This window comes from Electrophorus electricus, chromosome 5 (genome assembly GCF_041902795.1).
Source record: "Electrophorus electricus isolate QZ-2024a chromosome 5, ASM4190279v1, whole genome shotgun sequence".
In the NCBI taxonomy this organism is placed as follows: Eukaryota; Metazoa; Chordata; class Actinopteri; order Gymnotiformes; family Gymnotidae; genus Electrophorus; species Electrophorus electricus.
The window spans coordinates 4,252,347-4,275,809 of record NC_137501.1 but is presented as its reverse complement, the minus strand read 5'-3'; the positions used below and the strand labels follow the sequence as shown (position 1 = coordinate 4,275,809).

General features: G+C 43.4%; 4 protein-coding genes across 25 annotated transcripts in view; 3 read left to right on the top strand and 1 right to left on the bottom strand.

The window, feature by feature from the left end:
• The window catches only part of emid1 (EMI domain containing 1), a 65,965-nt gene extending 61,815 nt beyond the window's left edge, over positions 1-4,150 (top strand). For 9 of the 14 annotated variants that reach the window (XM_081715100.1, XM_081715093.1, XM_081715094.1 and 6 more), the window contains one exon: positions 2,655-4,150. In XM_081715100.1, the coding sequence (XP_081571226.1) occupies positions 2,655-2,885 (231 nt within the window). In that variant the 3' untranslated portion in view covers positions 2,886-4,150. Of the gene's footprint in view, positions 1-1,261; positions 1,347-1,579; positions 1,671-2,654 lie in introns of all 14 variants that reach the window. The other 5 variants (XM_035529951.2, XM_035529956.2, XM_035529952.2 and 2 more) reach the window with 3 other exon arrangements.
• An 805-nt stretch (positions 4,151-4,955) lies between these two features.
• On the bottom strand, positions 4,956-10,231 carry rhbdd3 (rhomboid domain containing 3). 3 transcript variants are annotated; one of them, XM_027006239.3, is made up of 5 exons: positions 9,751-10,229; positions 9,284-9,667; positions 9,060-9,201; positions 8,704-8,958; positions 4,956-5,627 (listed from the first exon to the last, which is right to left on the bottom strand). In XM_027006239.3, exons 1-5 carry the CDS (start codon positions 9,944-9,946, stop codon positions 5,465-5,467), a joined length of 1,140 nt encoding a protein of 379 aa, XP_026862040.2. In that variant the 5' UTR covers positions 9,947-10,229; the 3' UTR covers positions 4,956-5,464. The 3 variants fall into 3 exon arrangements, with proteins under 3 accessions (XP_026862040.2, XP_026862041.2, XP_026862042.2); XM_027006240.3 differs by having other exon boundaries at positions 4,994-5,624; positions 9,751-10,223; XM_027006241.3 differs by having other exon boundaries at positions 5,466-5,680; positions 9,751-10,231.
• ewsr1b (EWS RNA-binding protein 1b) lies at positions 9,550-23,109 on the top strand. Of its 7 annotated transcripts, none has more exons than XM_081715088.1 (17): positions 9,550-9,688; positions 12,168-12,204; positions 12,642-12,690; positions 12,991-13,126; positions 13,309-13,498; positions 14,042-14,289; positions 14,864-15,038; positions 18,714-18,770; positions 19,200-19,237; positions 19,658-19,690; positions 19,823-19,938; positions 20,047-20,176; positions 21,050-21,163; positions 21,488-21,620; positions 21,837-21,922; positions 22,293-22,500; positions 22,764-23,109. In XM_081715088.1, exons 1-17 carry the CDS (start codon positions 9,661-9,663, stop codon positions 22,798-22,800), a joined length of 1,815 nt encoding a protein of 604 aa, XP_081571214.1. In that variant the 5' UTR covers positions 9,550-9,660; the 3' UTR covers positions 22,801-23,109. The 7 variants fall into 7 exon arrangements, with proteins under 7 accessions (XP_081571214.1, XP_081571217.1, XP_081571213.1 ...); XM_081715091.1 differs by having other exon boundaries at positions 12,988-13,126; positions 14,042-14,232; XM_081715087.1 differs by having other exon boundaries at positions 12,988-13,126.
• On the top strand, positions 15,045-18,755 carry LOC113574986 (claudin-23-like). The gene has a single exon (XM_027006244.3). The coding sequence runs from the start codon at positions 16,597-16,599 to the stop codon at positions 17,239-17,241; it is 645 nt and encodes a 214-aa protein (XP_026862045.2). The 5' UTR covers positions 15,045-16,596; the 3' UTR covers positions 17,242-18,755.
• Positions 23,110-23,463: the final 354 nt, after the last annotated feature.

The window sequence follows — 23,463 nt, the reverse complement described above, 5'->3', positions numbered from 1 at the left end:
TGAAGTCACACCCATTTCTAACATCTAAATCTACATTCCGAGAGTCCGAGATCCTAATACACTGAATAAATGCCTCACATAGGGCCTGAAGACATTAGAATGAAAGACTACCAATAATCCATAAATGGCTCAACAGAGACATACTCACACACACACACTCACTCGTGTGCACACATGCCTATCTGAGCCACAGTCAAGAGTCTTTTGCGTGCATACGAGTCTGTGTTGCCAGTTCTAGTGAGGCCAGAACAGCATGTTAAAAATAAATGGGACCTTCTCAGTAGACGAGACAGCCTGTAAAATTTGGCTGTACCCATTCTCCTTCTCTCCTTTCCTCACTAATCTTTATACAAGCTTTGTTCAGAACGCTTTGCTAAGCTCATGGCCAGGTCATCGATGACCCACTGGACTGTCTGGGCTGCTAATGCTATGCCTTGTTCTCAGGGGGGGATCCGTTGTTTGGGTGCATGAGCGCCACGTTTATTCTCCTCTGTGAGGGATGCCTACCAGAGCCATGGACCAGGTCTACATCACCACGAAACAACCTGTGATGAAATGAAGGCTGATGTCAAAATATTGCACAGCAAAAGAGTGCTATTATTATTTATATTTAAAATGTACGTTTTACACTATAAGTGGGCACATTAAAATGGCTGATGTTTGAGGTTTGGCGACACTGTAGAAATAATGAGAGGAACAATACGTCTCTCCCTCTGTCTCTCTGATTAGACAGTCTCGCCCTCACAAACACTGAATGGCTCTGGTGTAAGGACGTCCTCTAGCAAAGGGCTTACGTCATGAAGGAATGTGAGCGCATGCATACATACTACAGTGCATGTGAACTGCACTGTGGGAAAGACCTGGTTGTTGGTTGTTCTGTATTAAATTCTCAAACACAGTTATTGCATGTGAGGTTAAAAAAGACATCCTTTTGGTCTGTAAGAAGCTTCTCATTTGGACCAGGCTCTGAGTTTTGTTGGGAATGCTTTCTCATGGCGTGACGGAGCCGTCCTGCTTGTCTGTGGCCTGACACCTGCACGTTAGGGCTGTCCCCAGCCTCCTAGCATGGCCAAAGGGGAATGAGACAAATGCAAGAAGAGAAAGGCCCGGGGTGGGGGGGTGGGTCATTACTAGGATATTTAACCCTTTAACGGCTAATCCCGACCGAGTTAACCGAGTGACTGAATGACTTGTTTGCACGTTGGCGAGCCCTCCGTCCCGCTCCGGCCCCGTAACATGACGGCTGTATCTGTCTCCGCAGGGGGACGGGATACACCAAATCCGTGAGGCGCTGAAGATCTTAGCCGAGAGGGTTTTAATCCTCGAGACTATGATCGGTATCCATGGTGAGTAGGAAGCCAAAGGCAGGGTCAGGTTTTAAGTTCAGAGGTCAAAGTCCAGAAGGGTTAGATTAGGCTTCCCCTTTCTCCTCCTCTTGAAATAAATGTAGAGGTGTAGGGAGGGAACGGGGTAAGCGGGAGACGAACACTCAGGGATGGAAGCCCCGACCCTTGACCCCAGAAGCCCGATGCCTGATGCTTCCCCCTCTGTGCTTGCTACTGCTCTTGGTCTTCGGTAGGACGTTAGTCTGAAGATGATCCAAGACTTGCAGGCTGACCTGGAGCTGCTGGCTCGCAGGGTGCAGCTGCTGGAGGCGATCATCTGGCCAGGTAACACTGACCTCTGGTGCCCTCTGCTGGACAACCAATGAACCAACATGCAGAAAGGGAAATCTCAGGAAGATGACAGTTGCAGTGTCCTGGAGGGTCATTATTTGGTTGTGTGTTTTACTGTGTACTGTCTCACATCCTGCATCTCCTTCCCTTTTGTAAGGGACACACCAATGTTAAAAAAAGAAAGGGCTTTAGACAGAAGTTTGAGACTATACAGACAGCTTGTATGGAAAGTAAACATTTTTGTTGTTTTGGCTCAGGTTTCAAATGAAACAATAATGACTATGAAGTTAAAGTACAAGCTCTCAGCTTTGAATCAACAGTACGAACTGTGTGATGGTTACCGCCCTCCCAGTTTGGACAACAGTGATTGGACAATGGACCACTCTGTTGTGTTTTAGCCAGCGTTTCAGCATTCATTCACACGCACGACAGCAGATCAGATGCTTTGGGCTGATTCTAGATGCTGATTCATCTCCGGAGGCTGTAGTCTCTCCAAGCCCCTGAAACAAAGCAGCAGACTGCAGGCCGTCATTGATTGAGAAGGTTTTGCAACCAAGTATTAAACATCACAGTTTAATTTACCTTGGCCAGTTAGTTGGTGGTCCCATACAGTGGATATAGCACTGAAGGCAATAGCTTATACATAGGCTGTGATTTCTGAAAGGTTCCCCATAGATCACAAATGTAAAAACCCACTAATTAAAGATGAACTTCTGCACTTTAAGCTCTTAGTCAATTTAATATCAAATCCAAAAAGATGGAATTCAGAGACAAAAGGACAAATCATCCCTGTCTCGTTCCTCACAGATGCCACTGTAAACAGGGGCGATTCTTCCAGTTTGCTGCTTTCTCTTCTGTGAAGAGTGTTCAGGAAGCTCAGTGCTGAAGTGCCCTGTACCGCTGACTCCTGTGTGCCGTTGGGCTGGAGACTGGGAGACCCACCCGCAGTAGCTCCATTTCTCTCTTCCTCCCCCACAGAGCCTGACCTGGGATCAGGAGATGGCCCGTTTGCCACCGCCTCCTCTGAGTTCTATCGGAACAAGCGGGCGGGGTCACGACCATTCCGGATCAAGCCCCCCTCCATCCCTGCTGAGCCTAAGATCTCGGGAAAGTAGTTTCTGTATTCCAAAGGGTCTAGGGTCAAACTTCCTTCCGGCTCGGACTGGCAACGCCTCTCAAAGTTCATCTCTGTACAAGTCCCTAATATAACCTTCCTACAGAGCCACTCACATTTAATACTTGCTTTAGAATATACCATTCAGTCGAGAAGGGGGGGGAACACCTCAGGGAAGACAAACCACCTCTACTGGGAATAAGTCCTAAATAACCCCCCCCCCCCCCCCCCCTGCAGAAATAATGTATTATTTGGCCCTCCTTTTGCTTGTTGGTTACTACTATTTAAATAATAAATAAACAGTTTACATTTAAAAAGAAAACCGATTTTAAAACAAGATGTTACAGGAATTCTACTGGTGCTTAAATAACTGTAAGGAATAAATATTTGAAATAGTAAAGGGGAAGGTAAAGGCTGATGCTTTTTCTTAAAGGTGAAGTTTAAGAGAGAAGAAAGAACCTCTTCAGTAAAACATCACTGAAGTTTTATGGATTCAGCAGCTCTCTTCCAGAAGGTAGTACGTATATTGTGAGCAGGAAAAGGACATATTAAGTCAACCTTTGAACAGTAAATAAAAATTGTAATTGGTAAACCTATAACTATATAATTAAATGCACTATATAGAGCAAGACACGTTCCTCTTTCCAATCGAAGCAAAACAACAGCACAACAACAAAGCCCAAGATACTGTAGTAGCGTTCCATGTTCAAGCACCCATGTCTAGTGTCACGGTTGGGTCGTAGTGTTCATTTCCACAAAGAGAAAACAAGTTGCATGTAGTTTATCATCTATTACCAACTAGAAATCCTTCCACCATGTGTAGCCTGTATTGTATGTATGTATTTATAATTGAAGTGTTTAGTTTTGAAATGGAACTGGATCACACAGGACTCCTTGCTTTGTACAATGTGATTCAGTTGTTGTACCAATCTGGGTTTCCATTTCCTGTTTGGCGATCCATCCACAGGTATGCGTAAATACCATCTCTCACTGGGAAAAATGTGCAATCACCTGTCAGGAGAGACTGCGCATCAGAGCAGGGTTGAGCTGGCAGGAAACATACATATGAGAAACTTCCTGCTTTACAGTGAACATCCAAAACAAGAGCGTAAAATAGGTAGCGTGCGTAAAACGGCTCGGCGTCTGCCAGTTCTGATGAAGTTGTTGTTGTTTTTTTTCAATTCAAATGAAGTCGACTGCAAACTATCAACTTTGGGTGCCCTTTGTTCATTTCTGTACGACTATGAAAATTTGATTGTGCTTAAAGGATGTGATGAAGGCAGAGTACAGTCAAACACAAGACGTGAATGAAAGAAAAAAAAAAACAATTTAAAAAAAAAACAAAAAAACAAAAAACGAATCACTTCACTTAGTCAAAAGTAGATTCCACTTCCTAAGTAGTTGAGCAAAAGAAGATTTTTTTTTTCTATCAATTGAGGAAACTCTAAGTACACACACTAGCCAGTTCCATCTGAGCCTGGGTTACGTCTGCGGAGGAGCCCCAGGTGAGACACAGCCCTCAGCGCACACTGATCAGCAGTGGAAGAGCAACTTGAATCCTGCGTTTATGTTTGATCTCTGTGTTGCTTTCCATCGTTCTTATCTGCACCGTTAAACTGACTTGCTTTTTCCAGTTGTCTTTTGATGGTCTTTGTTTTCACTATAGAAATGTTAATTATTTATAGATTATTATTAGCAGTTGAAGTTTTCTGTGTCTTGTATGCCAATCCATGTAACATCACTTGTATTTTCTCCATTTTTGGCTTTTTTTTAAATATTGATTTTTATTGTAACCATCTGAAATGGTGATAAAACTATAATAAATTTTTTTTCCTCTTTTTTTTTTTAACACAATCTGACCTTTGCTCCTGAACTTTACACTAGCTGGATAAAACATCACATTTTAGTCAGTAAAAGATGGCCAGGACCTGAATGTACTGTTGTGGTGATACATAATCCAGTCCCATTCACTTTGCTACTACTTGCCGATCCAGTGACCTGGATGACAGAACCTTCACAGACATGTTTTCAGAATTCCTCACTTGTACATGCTGACACAGGTACTGAGAACACAAGCTACAGCTGCACCTGCCTCCCATGTTTACGAATCAGACACAGGACTTCATTAGGCTGCTTCAGAAGATAATGCAACAAAAGATGCAAAGTTTCTTAGTACCTCAGTAGCTATAATTTAATAAATGTGTGGCGATTGCTTTTTAAACGCAGAGACACATACATGGAGCACCTTTACTTACACCATGTAGCACATCCTCTTTCAGAGAAACATTAACAGTTGTGTTACCATGGGAACATGGGTCTGGGTATTTTATTACACAAAACATTCATTTCCACACACCGGTCTTATTCTACAGCTGGAAGGACTACCAATGTCCCTGTAACACAAGGCCTCCATATAAATACACGTTCAGTGCCTGATAAGTTTTTCTTGTGATGTAACCACTCTCCAGTTCACAGAATAATAAATAACATTCACTTTCTTTAACCAATCCAGGGGATTTTTAAATCTTGCCTCTCAAATAAATTACAGTCAGATCAGTTTAGCTCCAACTGATGATGTGAATTTTGTATTTTTCATCCTGGACAGACGTGGTGCATTTCAGTTCATCCCTATTGAAAGAGCAGTCCCTCGATTTAGCACGTGAGCAGCCCTGAGCTAAGTGCTTGAAGGTTTTTTCCCTTTGGAGATGACCACTGCCTCCTCCCCGACCTGGTCGTCAATCAGCAGGGAGATGGCCCCGTCCAGCTGCCCTGTGGCGGCCAACGCCACCACGGCCTTGTCCGTGGGGAAGCCCATCTTCTCTAGCTGCTGCAGCCTGCTAGCAGAGAGGGCAAATAGCAACAGGAAGAGGAACTCTGTCTGTTCCCCGAGCTAAGCAGAAATACAGAAAACCAAGAAAAACAGCTCTTAATAACCTAATTAGTATTAAAGTAACTGACTCACAGAGCACTGCCTGCAACTTTTAAATGTTAGATCCCTAACATGTTAAGCGCTCATGATAAATGAAATCCTAACAGATCATAGATATAATGTACTTTGCCTAACAGAAACCTGTTATCAAGCCAAATGGAGCAAGCCAAATGAGTACATAGCTTTAAACGAAGCGTATCCTTCTGGCTACAGCTATGTACACAGCCCTCGGCTAACTGGCCGTGGAGGCGGCATTGCAGTTATTTTTACTGACATACTAGGAATAAACCAGAAAGCTGGTTATGACTTAGTCTTCTGAAATAATTTTTACTAGCATAAACGATGTAGCCAGCAATAAGAAGCCCGTCCAGTCTCTTCCACTAATTAGCCACCAGGACCCTGCTCAGAATTTATTACCGAGTTTGCAGATTTCCTCTTTAATCTAGTCACTCTAGTAGAACGAGCCATTATTGTTGGTGATTTCAATATTCATTTTTATAGTGCCCAAGACCCTCTGAGTTTGGCCTTTATTTTTATATTAGAATCAATTGGTATTACCCAACGTAGTCTCTGGTGGACATACGCTTGATTTAGTACTAACATACAGCATAGACACAGAGAACATAGTCACACTACCCCAGTCTAATACCATCTCAGACCATCCCCTCATTTCGTTAGAACTACATATGGGCCACAATATAGCAACCTCGCCTCGCTACTACACCACACGCACGATAACATCAACCACTGCATCCAGATTTATTGAGTATCCCAGACTTATAATTTGCGACTGGGATACCCTCAAATTCAAGTGACTGAATGCTTAGAATCAGCATTCCGCTGCACACTCAATGCTGTTGCCCCTCTTAGGAATAAAAACATTAGGGACAAAAAATTAGTACCTTGGTATAATGATCACACTTGCAATTTAAAACAGAACACTCAAAAAGCAAAATGTAAATGGTGCCACACTAAGCTTGTAGTCTTCCAGCTCACATGATAGCAGAGCCTTCTCAAGTACAGAAAGGACTTATTACCGCTCCAACAGCTCATCTCTCGTGCTTAATAGAAAATGACAAAAATAATCCTAGATTTCTACTTGGTACAATTAGTACAATAAAACTGACACCAATGCTCAGATTACAACTTCACATAGTAGTAATGAGTTCATGAATTTCTTCAATGAGAAAATTTAGCGCATTAGAAATAACATTCAGAGAATTAACATGAAATCTGGCATCTACTTAGAGATCAGAGCAACCAAACCAAAAAAGACTATTGAATCCTTCACACCTATTCATGAGCCTGAATTTACATCTCTGATCTCGCCCTCAAAATCCTCCACTTGCTTACTAGATTCACTGCCCATACAATTTCTGGAAATCCTACCTGAAGTAATTGAACTTTTACTAAATGAGTCCCAGTCACTCGCTTGAAGCTCATGTAAATAATACTTCTAGGCCCGCCTTTCTCCACCTTAGGAACATTTCAAAGATTAGGAACATGCTCTCCTCACTTGATGCAGAAAAGCTAGTCTATGCATTTATTACTTCAAGATTGGACTACTGTAATGCCTTACTATCTGGCTGTACCACTAAGTGCCAAAACAAGCTCCAGCTAGTTCAAAATGCAGCAGCCAGAGTTCTTACTAGAAATAGAAAAAACTGATTACATCACTGCTAGCCATGTTACATTGGCTCCCAGCAAAATTTTGTATCGGTTAAAATACTTCTAATGACTTACAAAGCGTTGAATGGTCTTGCCCCACAGTACCTTAGAGAACTCCTAGTGCATTACAACCCACCACGTCTGCTTAGATCAAAAGGCGCAGACTCTTCACTAGTATCAAGAATAAGAAAGTCTACAGCAGAGGGCAGAGCCTTTTCCTATAAAGCTCTCATAATATGGTATAACCTTCCTGTAAATGTTCAAGACTTAGAAACAGTCTCAAAATATAAGGCTAGGCTGAAAACCTATCTGTACCCATCTGTACATTTTATTAACTACTTCCTATCTTAGGTAAGGCTGTATATCTGGGGGTCCATGGGTTATTGAGAGTTATGGTAAACTGGGATGTTATGATGTCAGTTCACCTCTGTCACTCAAGTTTGTTGACTGAGAGTGGCGGAGTGCTGATGTTCCAGGGTGCCCTCGTGCCTGTATTTCCTTCTGGCTCGATCCTTTTAGCTGTGCTGCCATAGCAAGACATGCCAGAGTCCATCTTATTCTAACTCCCCAATTTACACACCCTCCTACCTGGACAGGTCTAATCTATTCTCTCTTTCTGCTGAGGTACACCTACCGCTGATGTCATGATGTTAGTGAGCCTCAACCCGTCTCAGCTGCCACGGTTACTCCAAACACCCCCCGATGCCCCCTGCTGTAGCCCACCACACCTCCACCCCAGCCAACTACTTCTCCATGTCCTTCGAGGAACGTTCTCGTGCAGGATGGTTTTCAGACACGTGCACACTGTCACGACCAGACTAGAACTTTTAGAAAACTGGACTAGACATTGATTGCTTATTTTTAAATGAATTTCCTCACTACTTTTCTGCTCCTTATTATTTATATTGTTACTATTATAGTGTGCGTTCTTAGCCAGAGGAGGATGCCCCCTCCACCCCTTTGAGTCTTGGTTCCTCTCAAGGTTTCTACCTCACTGATGTGGTGAGAGTAAAACCTATGCTTATTGATTGTTTCATATTAAAACCAGGAAGTAGGTTTCTCTGGAACATAGATGTGTTTTTACTAGTGATAATAAGAGCAGAAAAACCGAATGTAACTGGAATGAGCATAAACCATGCACCTGCCGCGCAAAAAAAAAGTGCTCTGCCATCTTCCAAAAAGACAGCACTACTCAGCTACAGCCTTTCAAACACACTGCTGTCCAGTTCGGCACTTCTAACGCTTACTAGTTATTTAACTACAAGTTGCCAAAAGACAATTTTAACTTCAAAAGTTAGAGATTTGACCTCATGCACCTTAATGAGGAAACTGAGGATTTGGGAAGTTCCACTTTGTCTGCCATGGCCTCAGGTACATCCTGTAGTGACGCGAGTATCCCCGCCCTTAGCATCTGCTCCTCCAATAGCTGTGGGTCTGCTGACATCATAGGCACTTGGGGCAACCCTGGGCCAGAATATTTCCACAGCTGCAGCTGGGCGTGATCTTCCAACTGGGACCTGCTTGCAGGTGCAGTGTGTTCCTTATGCAAGGGCTCAGCATAAGGTTCTGATCTGAAACATAAGAAAATGTCCGGAATCCAGAAAACGTCAGAAAGTACACTATGTTATGCAGTATAAATTATTTTGGCAACAGACTGCAGGGTGGGAATGACCTTTTTGTAGGGCTGGCATAGGTTGGCAGCTGGTACTTGCTGGGTAGCTGAGAGGCGACAGACACGTAGGTCCAAGAGGGCAGGCAGGCACACACACCGTAGCCCTCCATGTGCTGCAGTATGGCAATGAGCTCGGAACTGTCTGAGAGGCGACGTTAAGGATGAAGGTGACAGGACAACAACCGTAGCCAAAACAAAAACTCCTGAGCAGAGTTGAAGGATACAACTGAGCCCCAGACAAATGGCATAGAAGTGCAGCAATCCCGGCGCGCTGGGAAGCAAAAACAAGTCGAGCAACAAGAACAGCCACGGTAAAGAGCACACGGGCAGGCAGCGCAGAACTCGCCTCTGCCTCCCGTGGCGACACTGCGCGCTGAACAACGCGAGCTGCGTGGCCGAGTAGCCGCAGACTCTGCTGGCTTCATCGCCGGTCACGAAGAGGAAGAGTGCGTAGACGGGAGGCAGCAGCGAGGCCGAGAGCAGAGACAGCGCGACGAAGGCCAGCGTGCCCCACCTCTTCTCCTGGCACGGCCCGAGACACAGCACGAGGCCGGCGCTGTAGAGGAGGGAGGTCAACTCCTCGTGACTCAGTGCGTAGAAGATGAAGTCTGCGGACAAAGGCGACAACGGTATTTGCAAAACACTCCCAAATGATGCATTTGGTGCAGTTAGCATTGTCTATACACCTTACCATAAAGTCCGGGAAATTCGCCACCAGGTCCTAAGCTTAGGCTTGCTTGAATGCCACATAGCCAAACCAGCAAAATGAGGGTCAGCGTCAGGACCGTCCCACTGCAGAAGCCCGTACGATTCGAGCCAAACCAAAGCCACACCGAAAACAGGTGGTCGAGCATGGTAAATGATCTGGTATTGCTACAAGCATGCATTCATCTGACGATGCGAGCCAGAAGTCCAAATCAGCAAATAAATGCATAAACCAAAGCAAGCACGAGTTAAGTCAGGTGAAGTTTATGTCGCTTGCATTTTGAATACAACACACAGCTAGGTCACTAGCACATGTTTTGGATGAATTATGTTGAAATCAACGTGTAAACAAGGTGTAAACGATACTGTTAAGGTTTTGCAATATTATAACCGCTGAACACGTCTAAAGATTTGAACCTTTTTGGACTGTCATTTGACCTTTCACTTTATTTTGACAGGAACACTTCCGATTGGGCGAGACCATTCAGGAACGCTTATAATTCTATATAAATACGGGAGATATTCATCAAAACATCCAGTTTTAATTAGCAGTGCAGTGCAGTGAAGTGAATTGAACGCAATCATATAAAAATCTAGCAACAAAAACGTTTAGTGTAAGATGAAAAGGTGCGTTTGTGTGCCTCCTCCACGTATAAAACATTGGTATTAACGGTCGTCTTATCTCCGCGCATGCGCAGTTCAGTCACACAATAGCGATATGGCGTCGGTTTCAAGTAAGTAACGTTTTCCAGGCGAAATTTCGCTACAATTTCCGCTAAGTTCGCTATTTCACGAAAAAGGCTTTAAACTTTAGGAACGCGTGTCGAACACGTGTAGATGCCTAAACAACATAAAATTCCAGTCGTTCTGGAAGAAATTGGCTAGCTAGCTACCCTTAAAAAAAAAAAACCGGACTTCTTTTAGGTCAAACGTGTAACCTAGCTTAGCTAAGGTAGCTAGCTCGCTCGTGCACACTTCAGCTCGCGAGCTAGCCACCTAGCTATGCTAAGCTACACGAGCTAACTTGCCGCCCAGCCGTTTGTTCGTGAAGACGCGATGTGCGCGTTGGATCAAATTGGTAGCTAACTGGCTAAGGATACATATACACATCTGTCATATCAGGCCCCGTGATTTTTCTCTGTTAAGTGGTGGGCGTCTACTAGCTGAAAAGGAGTAGCTGCTATTTAAATGTTAGCTAGACAGACCAAACGTGTTTGCCACGCCAGCTAGGTTATCTAGCGTTGGTTAGCTAGCTTTAGCTAACTATCGGAGGATTGTATGCAACTAGTCTTAACATTTTAACATGGATGCATAGATGGCGTTATCTAGCTACATGTCTTGCGTGACGCTATCGGATGTGGCTGTAGCTGATTGCATTCCGAATTCAGAAAGTATGGTAGTTTTATATTTGCTAACTATAAATCTAAATTGGTTCATGCACTATTAGGCTAATTTATCACTTCCAGTGTAACCCGTGTGCTAATCTCCCAGGGCAGTCACCAAAAATGAGCTCGGCTGCACTTGTTGGTGTGCTTATTTTATAATAATAATGTAGTAATAATAATAATAATAATAATAATTAGCTACACTTATTCAGCGCCTTTCTCGAACTCAAGGACGCTTTACAGTCAAATATCAGTTTTTACACGCACAAACACACACACACACCCCTGAAGAAAAGCGGAAGACATTTCCCGCACAGCGTAGTCTCGAGCCAAACTATTGTTTGGTACTGAAAGTTGAATACATCTGGTACGTTCAACAGAAATGTTATGCTTTGGTAAACGTTTTTCTCGTCTTGTCAGGATGGGTAAACAGTGCTTGTTTCTCTCTATAAATGTAAATAACGTTTAAAAAATGCTAGCCTTCGGTCGGGGAGTGAGAAATCGACGTCACTTTAGTCAATCCGTAGTTATAGTCGTGTTGAGAGAAATGACCACCGACCGTCCTCCCGAAGGTCTAACTGCTTTGAGGGGAAGTACCCGTTTCTGACAACTGCACTATGACATCATTTTACCATCGTGTTGCTACAAAACACATCCGTGTTTAACTACGAACATCATTGTTTCAGTGCTGTGACTTCTGGTTCTGTTAGTAGAGGGTTCTCTCTTCACCCATACAAGCCTCCAAGCCCATGGTGCTGGTGGGAACTTTGTTATATGGATGATTTGGAATGCTGTTTAAACCCATGTGTCAAAGCATGTGCCTGGTCTTATTGTTAACACGTTTACCTCTTATGTGGGTTCATTCATAGAAGTATGTTTTTAATGTATAGAAAAGTAAATTAAACTAATAGATGTTTTCTTAACATTGTTGGTGAAAGCACTGGGTGCTTACAGGAAGTACAATCTGTTTAATGCTATTGTAGATTACAGCTACTGAATTTGTGTGTTTCTTTGGTAGATTACAGTGGCTACAACCAGGCTGGTGCCCAACAAGCGTAAGTTTTCTGTTTTCTCTACACCAGTGTTTCCTAATCGTGGTCCCAGAGTTGTATTCAGTTCAGGTTGACTAAAACGAGCACATCACAGATCAGTCTCTCCCAGTGTCCTGTATCAAGTACCCATGGTCAGGTTTTCCCTAGTACCTAATCAGAGAGGTGGTTGCATTGCTCCAGGACCAGACAGACCAAACAGCCTCTCTCTGGAGTTCTCAACTCTAGTACTAGTGACCCACTGCCTTGCAGTTTCAAAATTCCCCATTATTTTCCCCTAATCCCAGCACACCTAACATACTTCATCACTTCTGTATGAGCCAGGTCAGGGGTGTTGAGGCTAGGAAAACCTGAAACTGTACAGGATGGTGGAAGTCCAGCATTACATTATTACACAGAGGTTATAAATGGCTGTGAGTGAGTGGGTTTTGTTTTGTGTACAGGTACAGCTCATATGGGGCCCAGCCCGCTCAGGGGTACGGACAAACACAGGTAACTTTTTGTAGTACTGCTGATCAGTTCATTAGTCCATTTGTACTGAAAGGTTGCTGGTTCAAGCTTCACCGTTGCCACTGTTGGGCCCCTGAGCAAGGCCCTTAACCCTCAATTGCTCAAGTTGTAATTATAATTGTATGTCGCTTTGGATAAAAGCATCAGCTAAATGCCATAAATGTAATGACATGAGTGTGATGCACTTTGCCTCATATGTGCTTGTTTGTACTGGATTACTGAGAGGAATGGTCAAATCTGAGTCTTTTTTTTTTTTTTTTCCATTTCTTTGTTTGGCAGCAGGCTTATACTCAGCAGGAGTATGGTTCGTATACCCAGCCTTCTGCCACTGAGTCTTCATATGGCCAAACTGCGTCCTCTGCTGCTGGATATGCGCAACAGCAGTACGGAGCTTCATATGGGCAATCAGCCACACCAGGTTTGTCCAAATTGCCAGTTACAAACACACACCAAATGAAAGTGTTTATTTGTTTTTTGTTGTTGTTTTTGGGGTTTTTTTTAATTAAAACTCCACTCCTTATTTGTCAGCTGTCTTTAGGTTTCCTTTAGTATGTCTGTCTATACAACAGCTGTTATAATTGAAAACATTATCTCTCACAGCTGGATATGGTGTCCCTCAGCCTAGTGCTCAGAGCTACAGCCAGCCTGCTCAGGGCTATGGGGCTAGCAGCTATGCTACCGCTACCACTGCCCCTCCTCCGCAGGTCTCCTATGGCAACCAGCCGGCCTATAGCACTCAGCCTGCATATTCGGCCTACAGCCAGCAGCCTGCTGCCTCGGCAGCACAGAGGTACCTGGACCTGTTCCCATATTCCTATATGATTGGGATGGTATTGCAGAATCTCCTGCAGCAGCTCTGTATGGTTGTTTTCCTGTGGTGGCAGCTGGACAGCAGCATGTCTCTTTTTTGAATGAGCTTGTGCTTTTAGTAAAGTCAGCAGATTAGGTTTCTTTGATATTGGACAAAGGCATGCAAAACTGAGTAGAAGCAGAACTGTTGGCAGATGAGCAGATTAGTGCAGCCATGTCCCTCAGCTCTTTGCACTCTCAAACGGGAGTTGCTGAAAGTGGAGAAGCAGCCTGGTACGGTTAAGGTGCAGGAAGCCCTTCAGGTAACATGTAGAATGTACCATGTGTAAGTTTAACACTTGCTGTCTGTGGCAAACTTTAAGTCCGTTTCCAGCGCTGATTCCTGAAGGAGGCTTTAAAGTCAATGTGACTATGCCCTTTTGCATCATTTAACAAAAGGGTATTTGTCTTGCTTGCTTTCTGCTTTTCTATATTTCCATCTTTTTTCTCTCTCTTCATTCTCCATTTTCTTTCTGCACTGCAGTTACAGTGCTGGCAGCCAGCCCTCTTACACCCAGGCAGCGTACTCCCAGCAGCAAGGGGGATACCAGACCCAGCAGCCTGGATACGGGGGGCAACAGCAACCGTCCGCTTATGGCCACGTGCAGTCCCAGCAGGCCCCGTCTGTGGCTTACCCCCCGCAACCGGACGGCACCTACAGCCAGCCTCCACAAAGTCAGTACAGCCAGCATGGCGGTCCACAGAGTAGCTACCCCCAGACTCCACACTACAGTACGTTGATCTGTTTTGCTGGTAATATTTGGTCGGAATAATGCTTGTAGGAGGTATAGCAGGCGTCTTTTTTTGAAGGGGTACCTTTCTGCAGACATCCTTTCTATAAAACTCAGGGCAGGTTAAATAGTTGAACGGTGTCATATTTACGTATATGGCACTGCTCCCAACAACCACTTTTCACACTTGTGATTTGAGTGTCGAGTTGCCTTACAGCATTTTGGCGCTGTTTTGCGAGATGTTTTAACATTTTTAAACACTCTAAATAATCTGCAGTTGACTAAATATCACACAGGCAAGGTGCAGATGCTCTGACATGCTAATACAGCCCTGCCAAAATTATCCTCCATGCTAATTTTTTGGCTTTTGTTCAAATCTGGAACATCAAGTGTACCTGGAAGTGTACATTATTGCATCTCGACGTAGTCGGTTTAGATTCTTGTTTTCTCTGATGTGACGCATTGTCTTTCCTCTTGCTGTGGGCTGCTTGTTCTACTGTTTCTCACTAGTCCATTATGGACCCATGTCTGTGGCTCAGGCTGAATGGCACTGTTGTGCTTGCTCTCTCCTGCAGACAGTTATAGTCAGGGTGGTGTGAGCGGGTACCCTGCCTCCCAGCAGCAGTCACTCCCACGCGGGGCATTCCCAGGGCCTGGGGACCCTTCTGGCTCAGGCCGGGACAGCTATGAGCGGGCAGGCCTGCGTGGAGGCCCCCGGGGCCGTGGGCTTATGGGCCGTGCGGGCATGGGGTAAGTTCTCTTTTTACTGCTATTAGCCCCTTCAAATACAAAAGGCAATAGCCGAACTGGAGCTGATTCACTCAGCGGGTTTTATGTTTCTGAATAGGAGCCATTTACTTAAAATGGACATTCTAAGACTTTTTGCATTTGAGTCACTAAAGTATTTCCTTGGACTGCCGGTTTGTTCTTAAAGGGGATGATGAATGCTGGTGTTAAAATGGCCTTTTACCTACATCTAATGTCATGAGAATTTGGGGATCCACTCTTGCTTTTTATTGAGAATTATTTTTAAGGTTTAAAGGAGGCATGGACTTTGTCACATTGGAATTGTTGTGAGTAATTTTGTCGACAGAATTACAGGTTTCCAATGTTGGTTGTGGCTCTGACCCAGTGTGGAGTTTTGTAGGGCAGATGTTGGTCTATAATCAAAATCCAGTGTCGTCGTATCCCCCCCCCCCCCTTTTTTTTTTTCCTGAAGATTTGTTTTTTTGTCTAGAGTGTCTGCTCAAAATGCACTGGATATGAGCTTTATCATTAAACAAGAAAATAGGGCTGCATATGTTGCTGCAGGGGAAAAAAAAACAACCCAACAACCTCCAGCCACTGGTGAAACTACAGTAAACTGCATGTCCCTGCACTACTGCACTGTCTTTTAGCTTTGGTTCTGGTGTCCTGGTTTGCTTTCAAACCGTTGATCTTAAGTAGATTTGCCAGGATCAGCTACCACCACTTAGGTGTGTGTGTGTGCGTATGCGTGCGCACACACTTTATTTATTTGTTTGTTTATTAAATTATTTTATATACTGTAGTGATTATATTTATTTGTGAAGTGCGTTACATCTGTTACTTTTTTTAAAAACTACAGTTAAGTAGCAGTATGCAGCACATCTGGAAGGACTTCGGTTGTATGCTGCTTTGCTCCAAAATGACAATCATTTCTAGATGTTTTCTTGACGCACTTAGCTGCTCACTTTGTGTTAATGTTAACTTTGATTAATCGCCCATTTACAGATGTTTAGTTTGCGTTCATGGGAACTTTTTTTTTTTTTTTTTTTTTTTTCCTTTCTTCTCTCCTTGGATTAAAAAACAAACAAACCCTAAACTCCATGTTAATATGCTGTCTAGCAATAGCTTGGGTTGAGATGCAATGAATTGCACAAATCTTTTCAGCAGTCGTGAATGGTGCCTCAGGTTTTGAAAGTGTTTTATATTACAGTCCTTGTGGGGATGTGTAGGGCTTTGTATTAACATAATGATTGGGAAATTCCATATGTTCAGGTTGTAATGTTTTGTGTCCTTTGGCTAGCATTATCCGTTCTCCCTCTGGACTGTAAGAGAACCTGAGTGGAAAACGAAGGCATTATTGAGGCCTGTTGAAAACCTGTTGCATGACCTTTCACAAGCATGGGCGTTTGTGGGTTCCTCCCTTTCCCAAGTTTCGTTCAGGTGTTGGTGCTTTTTTTTTTCTTTTTTTTTTAAAGAGCTGTGTGTTCTGGGGGGAACTCATTTAGAACGTTTTGCAGAGCACGGCGAGCTTCGTGTCGTGGTTTTTCCTTGGGCGAGAGGGATGGAGAAGCTGTGTGCAGGAAGGTGCAGGTGCATCATGCTTCCAGGAATGGTGGCTATTGGCTTTGGCTTGGTGCCGTGCGGTTGGCTCTTGAGCCTGACGAGCACAGTGGCACCAAACTGGCGTTCCATGCACAACATCAGCGGAGAAGCTCCTGAAGTGGTCGTGTACCAGGGAATATGGCACATCTGCAAGCACTCCCTGGACTCCAGCCTTGTCCTTTGTAACCATGTGTATGAAGGATACTTTGAGAATGAGATCATAGAGACGGCACAGAGAATGATGTCTGCGTCTCTGCTCATGACCATGGTCGGCATGACGGTGGCGACGTTCGGTGTGCGGTGTTGGACTGAGAGGCCGAGCTGGACTGGCGTGTGTCTCGGTGGTTTTGTCATCGTGTGTTCAGGGCTACTCACGGTCATCCCTGTTGCATGGTATGCTCACCTGCTGACTGACCTGGAGTCCCCACCTGCCACCGTTCACATGGGTTACTGCATTACGCTGGGTTATCTGGGAGGCGTCATGGAGATCCTGGGAGGTTTTGTCATGTTCATGTCAGTGTGGAGGTATGGGGGCAGAGAGCCTGCAGATGGATCCCCATCACACACACAGGTGCCACTGAGCTTCTGGAAGATCACGGCATAATGAGCAGATGTAGTGTGGCAACCTTCCCATTAAGCAGGGGCTTCACCAGAGGACCAAATGTAGTACAGGATTTGGACTCCTTTTAAAACTTTATACAATAAAGCACCCACCAGCGCTGTTTTATGAGAGGAGAGGGGACTAACTTGGATGCCCTGTCACGGTTTGCCATTTTTTGACTTGTTTACTGTAACTGAAATTGTAGGACATGGACTGGTAGCATCAGAATTTTAGGCTTATGGAATCTGAAAAATTCTTCCATACATGTGTTTTGAAGAATTTGCCTTGAGCTTTTGATGCTGGCCAGTGTCTATCTACCACACCTGGTGTTGATCATAAGGGTCTTTCTGTGAACATCTGAGAATGATCACTGACCGAATTCAAGAATTTTCTGTAAAATATTTTTCCTTAGTACCTTTTGGAAATGTACTGTGGCATTTAATCATGTTTACTTGTGGATTACATTTAATAGCCACACTTGCTAACCTTTCCCCCCCCCCCCCCCCGCTTTTATTTTCTTTTAAAGTAGTTCTGTTGTTCTGCTACTGATCAACAATTATTCATTTTCTCCTTAAAGCTTGTAGGAAATTGGATGTAGCCACACTTATTTTTATTTCAACTTGTAGAAATAAAAATAAAACATGCTCTAATCTTGTATAAACCAGGTGGGGCTCATCTTGTTTCTTATTTCAGAGAAATATTGAGGTGATTTAGGATTCCATCCTTTTTCTTTAAATGAAATTTGGGGTGTCAATGGGTGTAAACTAAATGGAAAAAAACTCTGGACATTAGGTTATGGATAAAATTATATATTTTAATCAACAAAACCTTTATTCCAATTTTATATATATATATATATAAATGAGGCAGGGAGAAGGAATACCTTTAAAAAAAAAAAAATTTCACCCAAGTGAAGTTGGGTTTTATTTACCATGCATGGGGTTGAAAGCCATAAGCAGTTAAGATCTCTTGACTCAGTCTAACATAGTTTTGGGTGTATATAAGTATGAAAGTGTGTGTGTGTGTGCGTGTCTATAACTGTTGTTATTCCTAATACAAATGTGTTTAGGTACAGAAGATAAGCAGGTAAATCTGTACTGATTGATGCAACTTTTACACATTTTGAAAATTTCTTTACTAATTTCTTGCTTGGTAACATTTTAAGGTATAATTTTAAATACTGTAAATTTTGAAAGATCATAATAGATATTTAAAATGACTACTAAACAGGTACATTTTACAGCTTTGTTAAATCTGTTGTAATTCACTTTTTCCATCTTCAAGGTCTTATTTTAATGATGTTTGTCCATATTTGTATGCTACAGGTAGCAGAGATCCATGTAAGAACATCAGTACTTGCACTTTAAGTACTTCTTTCCATTTCAAAGCCAGCAAGTCCAAGGGGTGAAGGCGGTCTTGCTCAATTCAAGAGTTGTTTTTGTTTTTGTTTGTTTTTTTTCCCCTTTTACAACCAGAGTCCATTTTTTGTGTGGTGTTTCTCCCCCCCCTTCCACTTTGTGTGACGTTCATATGTACGTTTTCAATATTATATTAATTACCAGGTCGCTTTAAAAATATCAACTGTATTTTAACCTATTTCAATTTATTCCTGTTATAATGAAACTCAGTACTGAACTCATGGTGAAAGGTTATTGATTAGCTGTGTTGACATTCCTTTATCCCTTGTGTAATGGGTAAAACTTGGCACTGTTTCATTATCAATATTATTTGTTACTCTTTAAAGTGTACATTATGTTAACAAGGTTGATGTAGAAAAACTGTAAATAGGATTTAATGCTTAAAAAGTCAACACACTTGCTATGAGAGATCTCTTTGAGGTGGTATTACCTGGGTTTATTTATTAAAAAAGAGTGGGAGAGCATTTTATGTCCATACCCTGTTTGGCGTTTTACCTTCGTTCAAGACTAAATGGGATTTCACCTTCATATCTTCATTCGTAGCATGGCTGGGGACAGAGGTGGCTTCAGTAAGCCTGGTGGTAAGTTAGAGTATTACACTGGCTAGTCCACTTCTGAGTTTACTGTAGAGAATGTATGTCTGCGAGCCCATAAGAGAACCTTGCATTGGTGTCACATTTGAGTTTACCGCCCTCTTCACAAACATGTAAAGAAGTGTGTTCGGGTGTCTGAGTTTTAAAATGGGGTTCATTTTTTAAATTGTTTTGAATCAGAGTTTTGAGTCGGGCATCATTCACTAAAGAATGGTTTTATTTCCAGTCTACTCGGGGCAAAAAAAAAAAAGTGTAAACTCATGGGCAACTAATTTACCAAATACTGCTCAAATACTGGTGCCAGGAAAGCACCGCTGAAAGTCCAATTGGGTCTAATTGCTTTTCCCTTTTTTTTTTTCTTTTTTTTTTTTTTTTTCTTTTTGTCTCTTCCATTTCTGCAAACACCAGGACCCATGAGGGACGGACTGGACCGTGAGATGGGTGAGTATCACCTTGACTTGCCAGCTGTTGTTTTGGTTGTTCTGCATGATTTCATTAAGTCGTTTCTCTGGGATGTTTACGATGCACGAGTGAGTTCTCTCCTAGAGTTCACGTTTTTCCTTTTCTGCTCAGGTCACCCAGGAGAGCAGGATGATTCAGAAAACAGCACCATCTACATCACTGGGCTCACTGAGAATGCCACACTGCCTGAAATGGCTGACTTCTTTAAGCACTGTGGGCCCCTGCGGGTAAGTGTTGCTTCAGCAGGGCCGTTGCTCACAGCACTGCGCTCTAAAGTTCTCATTCACGTTCTGCATGTGTTGCTAGTTATGTTCACTGTTGCCTTTTGGTCTCAGATCAACCGCCGCACTGGCCAGCCAGCGATCAATATCTACACAGATAAAGACTCTGGCAAGCCAAAGGGAGATGCCACACTCTCCTATGAGGAGCCCTTCTGTGCCAGGGCCGCTGTGGATTATTTTAATGGTCAGTCTCCTCCTGACTTGCCTGCTTGTGGCTAGGTCCATTGGGAATGTTTGGGTCAAGGCAGATTACATAGGGGATAGTTTGGGCTGAAAAAACAAAATGGAAATAGGCATGTCTAAGCTATATTTTTATTTTTCAGCATTTATATAAATTTCAAAAGTCTAGACTATATAGTTTATTGGTTTGGGTTTTTTTATTTCTATTTTTCAGTTCTTTTTGAATGAAATGTTTTTTAGTTAATCAGACAATGCCACTTTCATTTCTCTGATGCTGAATGAAAAAATGTTTTCACGATAGTGACACCACCATTGTGCTGATTTCAAAACTGAAATTCAAGATAATGGGCTATCTGCAAAACCAGTCAGCCAACAACGAGCATCTCTAGTAAAGTGAAACCTTTCACTGTAACTGGTCATCAGTCTTACAAACCACTGTGAAGCCTGATGGATTACATGTGATGCGCAGAGATCTATGCTTATTTGGAGTGTAAATTCATCTTCATTCTTCTGGCTCATGTGATGAGTCACGTGACACGGTGTAAGTCGCTCTGCTGTGTTGGGTGGTTTGGGGCGGCGGGGTTTTGGACATTTAAAATGGCTTTGGGTTGTGTATGTCCTTTCATGAGTATAAAATGTAATTTGGAGGCGTTGAAGCAGTGAGCTCCATTTATGGTCATCTGACCTTGACTGCAAATGGTACTGAATAATTACCCCCCCCCCCCCCCCCCCCCCCCCCCCCTTATGAGCAGCTGCTACAGATTTGTGGGAAGTGATCATGGCCTGTGAACATAGACTGCACTGAATTAAAATGGGTGTTCCATTACTTGTTTTCAGTTGTGTTTGTGGTCTGACTCCAATGTCATTTGTGTTGCAGGTAAGGAGTTTCAGGGTCGGCGACTGAACGTGTCGATGGCACGCAGGAAGGTGGTACCAGGGGCCATGAGAGGGGGCATGTCCATGAGAGGGGGAGACATGATGGAGCGTGGAGGTAAAACACTTCTCTGGGACACTGAAATGTATTTATTCAAGCCTTTTACTTGCCTCAAGTGTGTGTGTAATTACAGGAAGCTTTTGTCAGGTCAGGGGTAATAATATTAATAATAATAATAATAATAATAATAATAATATTATTATTTAAATGCATCTTGATAAACTGATTATAAACAAAGTTTAAATGTGTAGACAAACACGAAATTGTGGCAGTAGGGTGGAGGGTCTCTTTTCCAAAGTTTCTACTTGTGGATGGCCCTAGTTATTACTCCCATGTGAGCCGCACTGTGGTTATAACTCATTTCCCACGTCTGATGGAAAGGCTTGATGGGAAGAGGAGCAGAGAGAGGCGGCTTCCCTCCCCGTGGGGCCCTGCGTGGTGGCATGGGCTGGGCTGGACCACCAGGGGGCAACAATGTGCAGAAGAGAGCTGGAGACTGGGAGTGTCCAAACCCGTGAGTCTCCCTGTCTGGTTTTCTGAGAGACACAGGCAGGGCTGTCTTAAACTCTTTCTCTGCAAAAACTCCTGTTCATCTTTTTGAAAAGATGTGTACACATACCCCTGCCTGTTGTTAGCACATTATGCACTAAGAGGCAACTAGATACAAGGATCCAAAACAAGCAAACCAAAGTATGTTATGTTGCTATTTCTGTGGTGTGTGTGATTTTAGTGGCTGTGCTAACCAGAACTTCTCCTGGAGGACAGAGTGTAACCAGTGCAAAGCTCCTAAACCTGAGGGAGTGGCACCCCCTGCCGGTACATGCTGAACAACTGAAATTTTAGTTTATTTTTTTGATTGAGAGTAAATGACTAGAGGGAACCTGGTAACTGAGAGCTTTAAAAAATGTTTGCCCTCCAGTTTGATCCAGACTAGTTCCCCTCTAGAAGGAAGCACACGTAGTTCATATTGGGCAAGGCCAGTTTATTTGTAGAGCAGTATAGCATACACAGACGCAATTCAAAGTGGTGGTGGTGGTGGTTGCAGCACTTGTTCATTTTACCCCATCATAGTTCACCCCAAAATTCTGAGGAAGCTAATTATGCTGTTAGCAATACAGCATCACTCAAGCTCTTCAGTTAGGTTAAGCCAGACTGTGTGTACATGATGGTTGGTTTGTTTCCTAAGGTGGGGAGCGAGGCCGAGGTGGCATGGTTCGTGGTGGTAGGGGCATGGATCGTGGTGGCCCCGGTGGCATGCGTGGGGGCTGGGCTGGTGAACCAGGGGCCTTCCGGGGTGGCCGGGGAGGGCTGGAGCGTGGAGGCTTCAGAGGCGGACCCCCCATGGATCGAGGGGGGCGCAGAGGAATGGGCCCCCCAGGAAAGATGGATATGAGGTCAGTGTCCAGCCCAGCTTCTGGGTGACCATCACACGCCTCATTTTCTGTTGGTTCTGTTCCCAGCACACCTGCAGCAGGTGTTCAGTTCAGACACGCTGACAAGTGGAACAGACAATGAGCCCTTTAATTTATTTATACCTAGTGTTTCAGTAAGTAAGGCTGATCTGGTATCTGCTCTCTGTTGATAATGTAATCAAAATGTTAGTGGTCAGAATCTGCCATGGGGGTCGTTCTTTAAGCTGTTTTTCTGCTTTCTGTAGGGATCATCGTCAGGAACGCCGGGACAGACCCTACTGAACTACTGCTCGCGCAAGGAGTAATCAAGCTCTGTAAAGGGTTGTCTCTTTTTTTTTTCTTTTTTTTTTAAATGGGTCTTTTTTTCTTTTTTTTTTAGAATTTAGAAGTCCATATTTATACATGGCTATCAAATCCCTGGCACGTAACATCTTTTCGCTTTTGCTTTTTATCATTTATTTAGCTTTTAGTTTTGCAGTTTCTTCTCATTCTAGAAAATTCCATACTCTTAATTTTATACCATGTTACTCCTCTCCCCACCAAATGTACTGTTCAAGAATTTTTTTAAAATAAAAATTTCAACTCTCTTCACTCTTCTCACTTTTCTCATTATTACATTCCTTGCATTGATCTCATTAGCTGAAATCCTCACTATCCATATGGGCAACAGTTTTTGGCTTCTGAGAGCTTTTAATTGGTTTCAAAGCAGCTTCTAATGCCAGCAAGGCACGCAACCCCCGCGCCCCCGCCCCTTGTCCATGTGTGCGTTCATATACCATTCCTGTGGGAGGCTGCCCTTTCCGCTTTCACCACAAGGTGTCGCACCCTGCTTATGTGTAATGTTTCCTGGATATGTTCAGATTTTTGCGCGACTGCTTTCTGAAGATTTGAGATTCCAGCTCCGATCCGGACCTGACAGTCTGGGCTAAAAGCCACCGCGATACT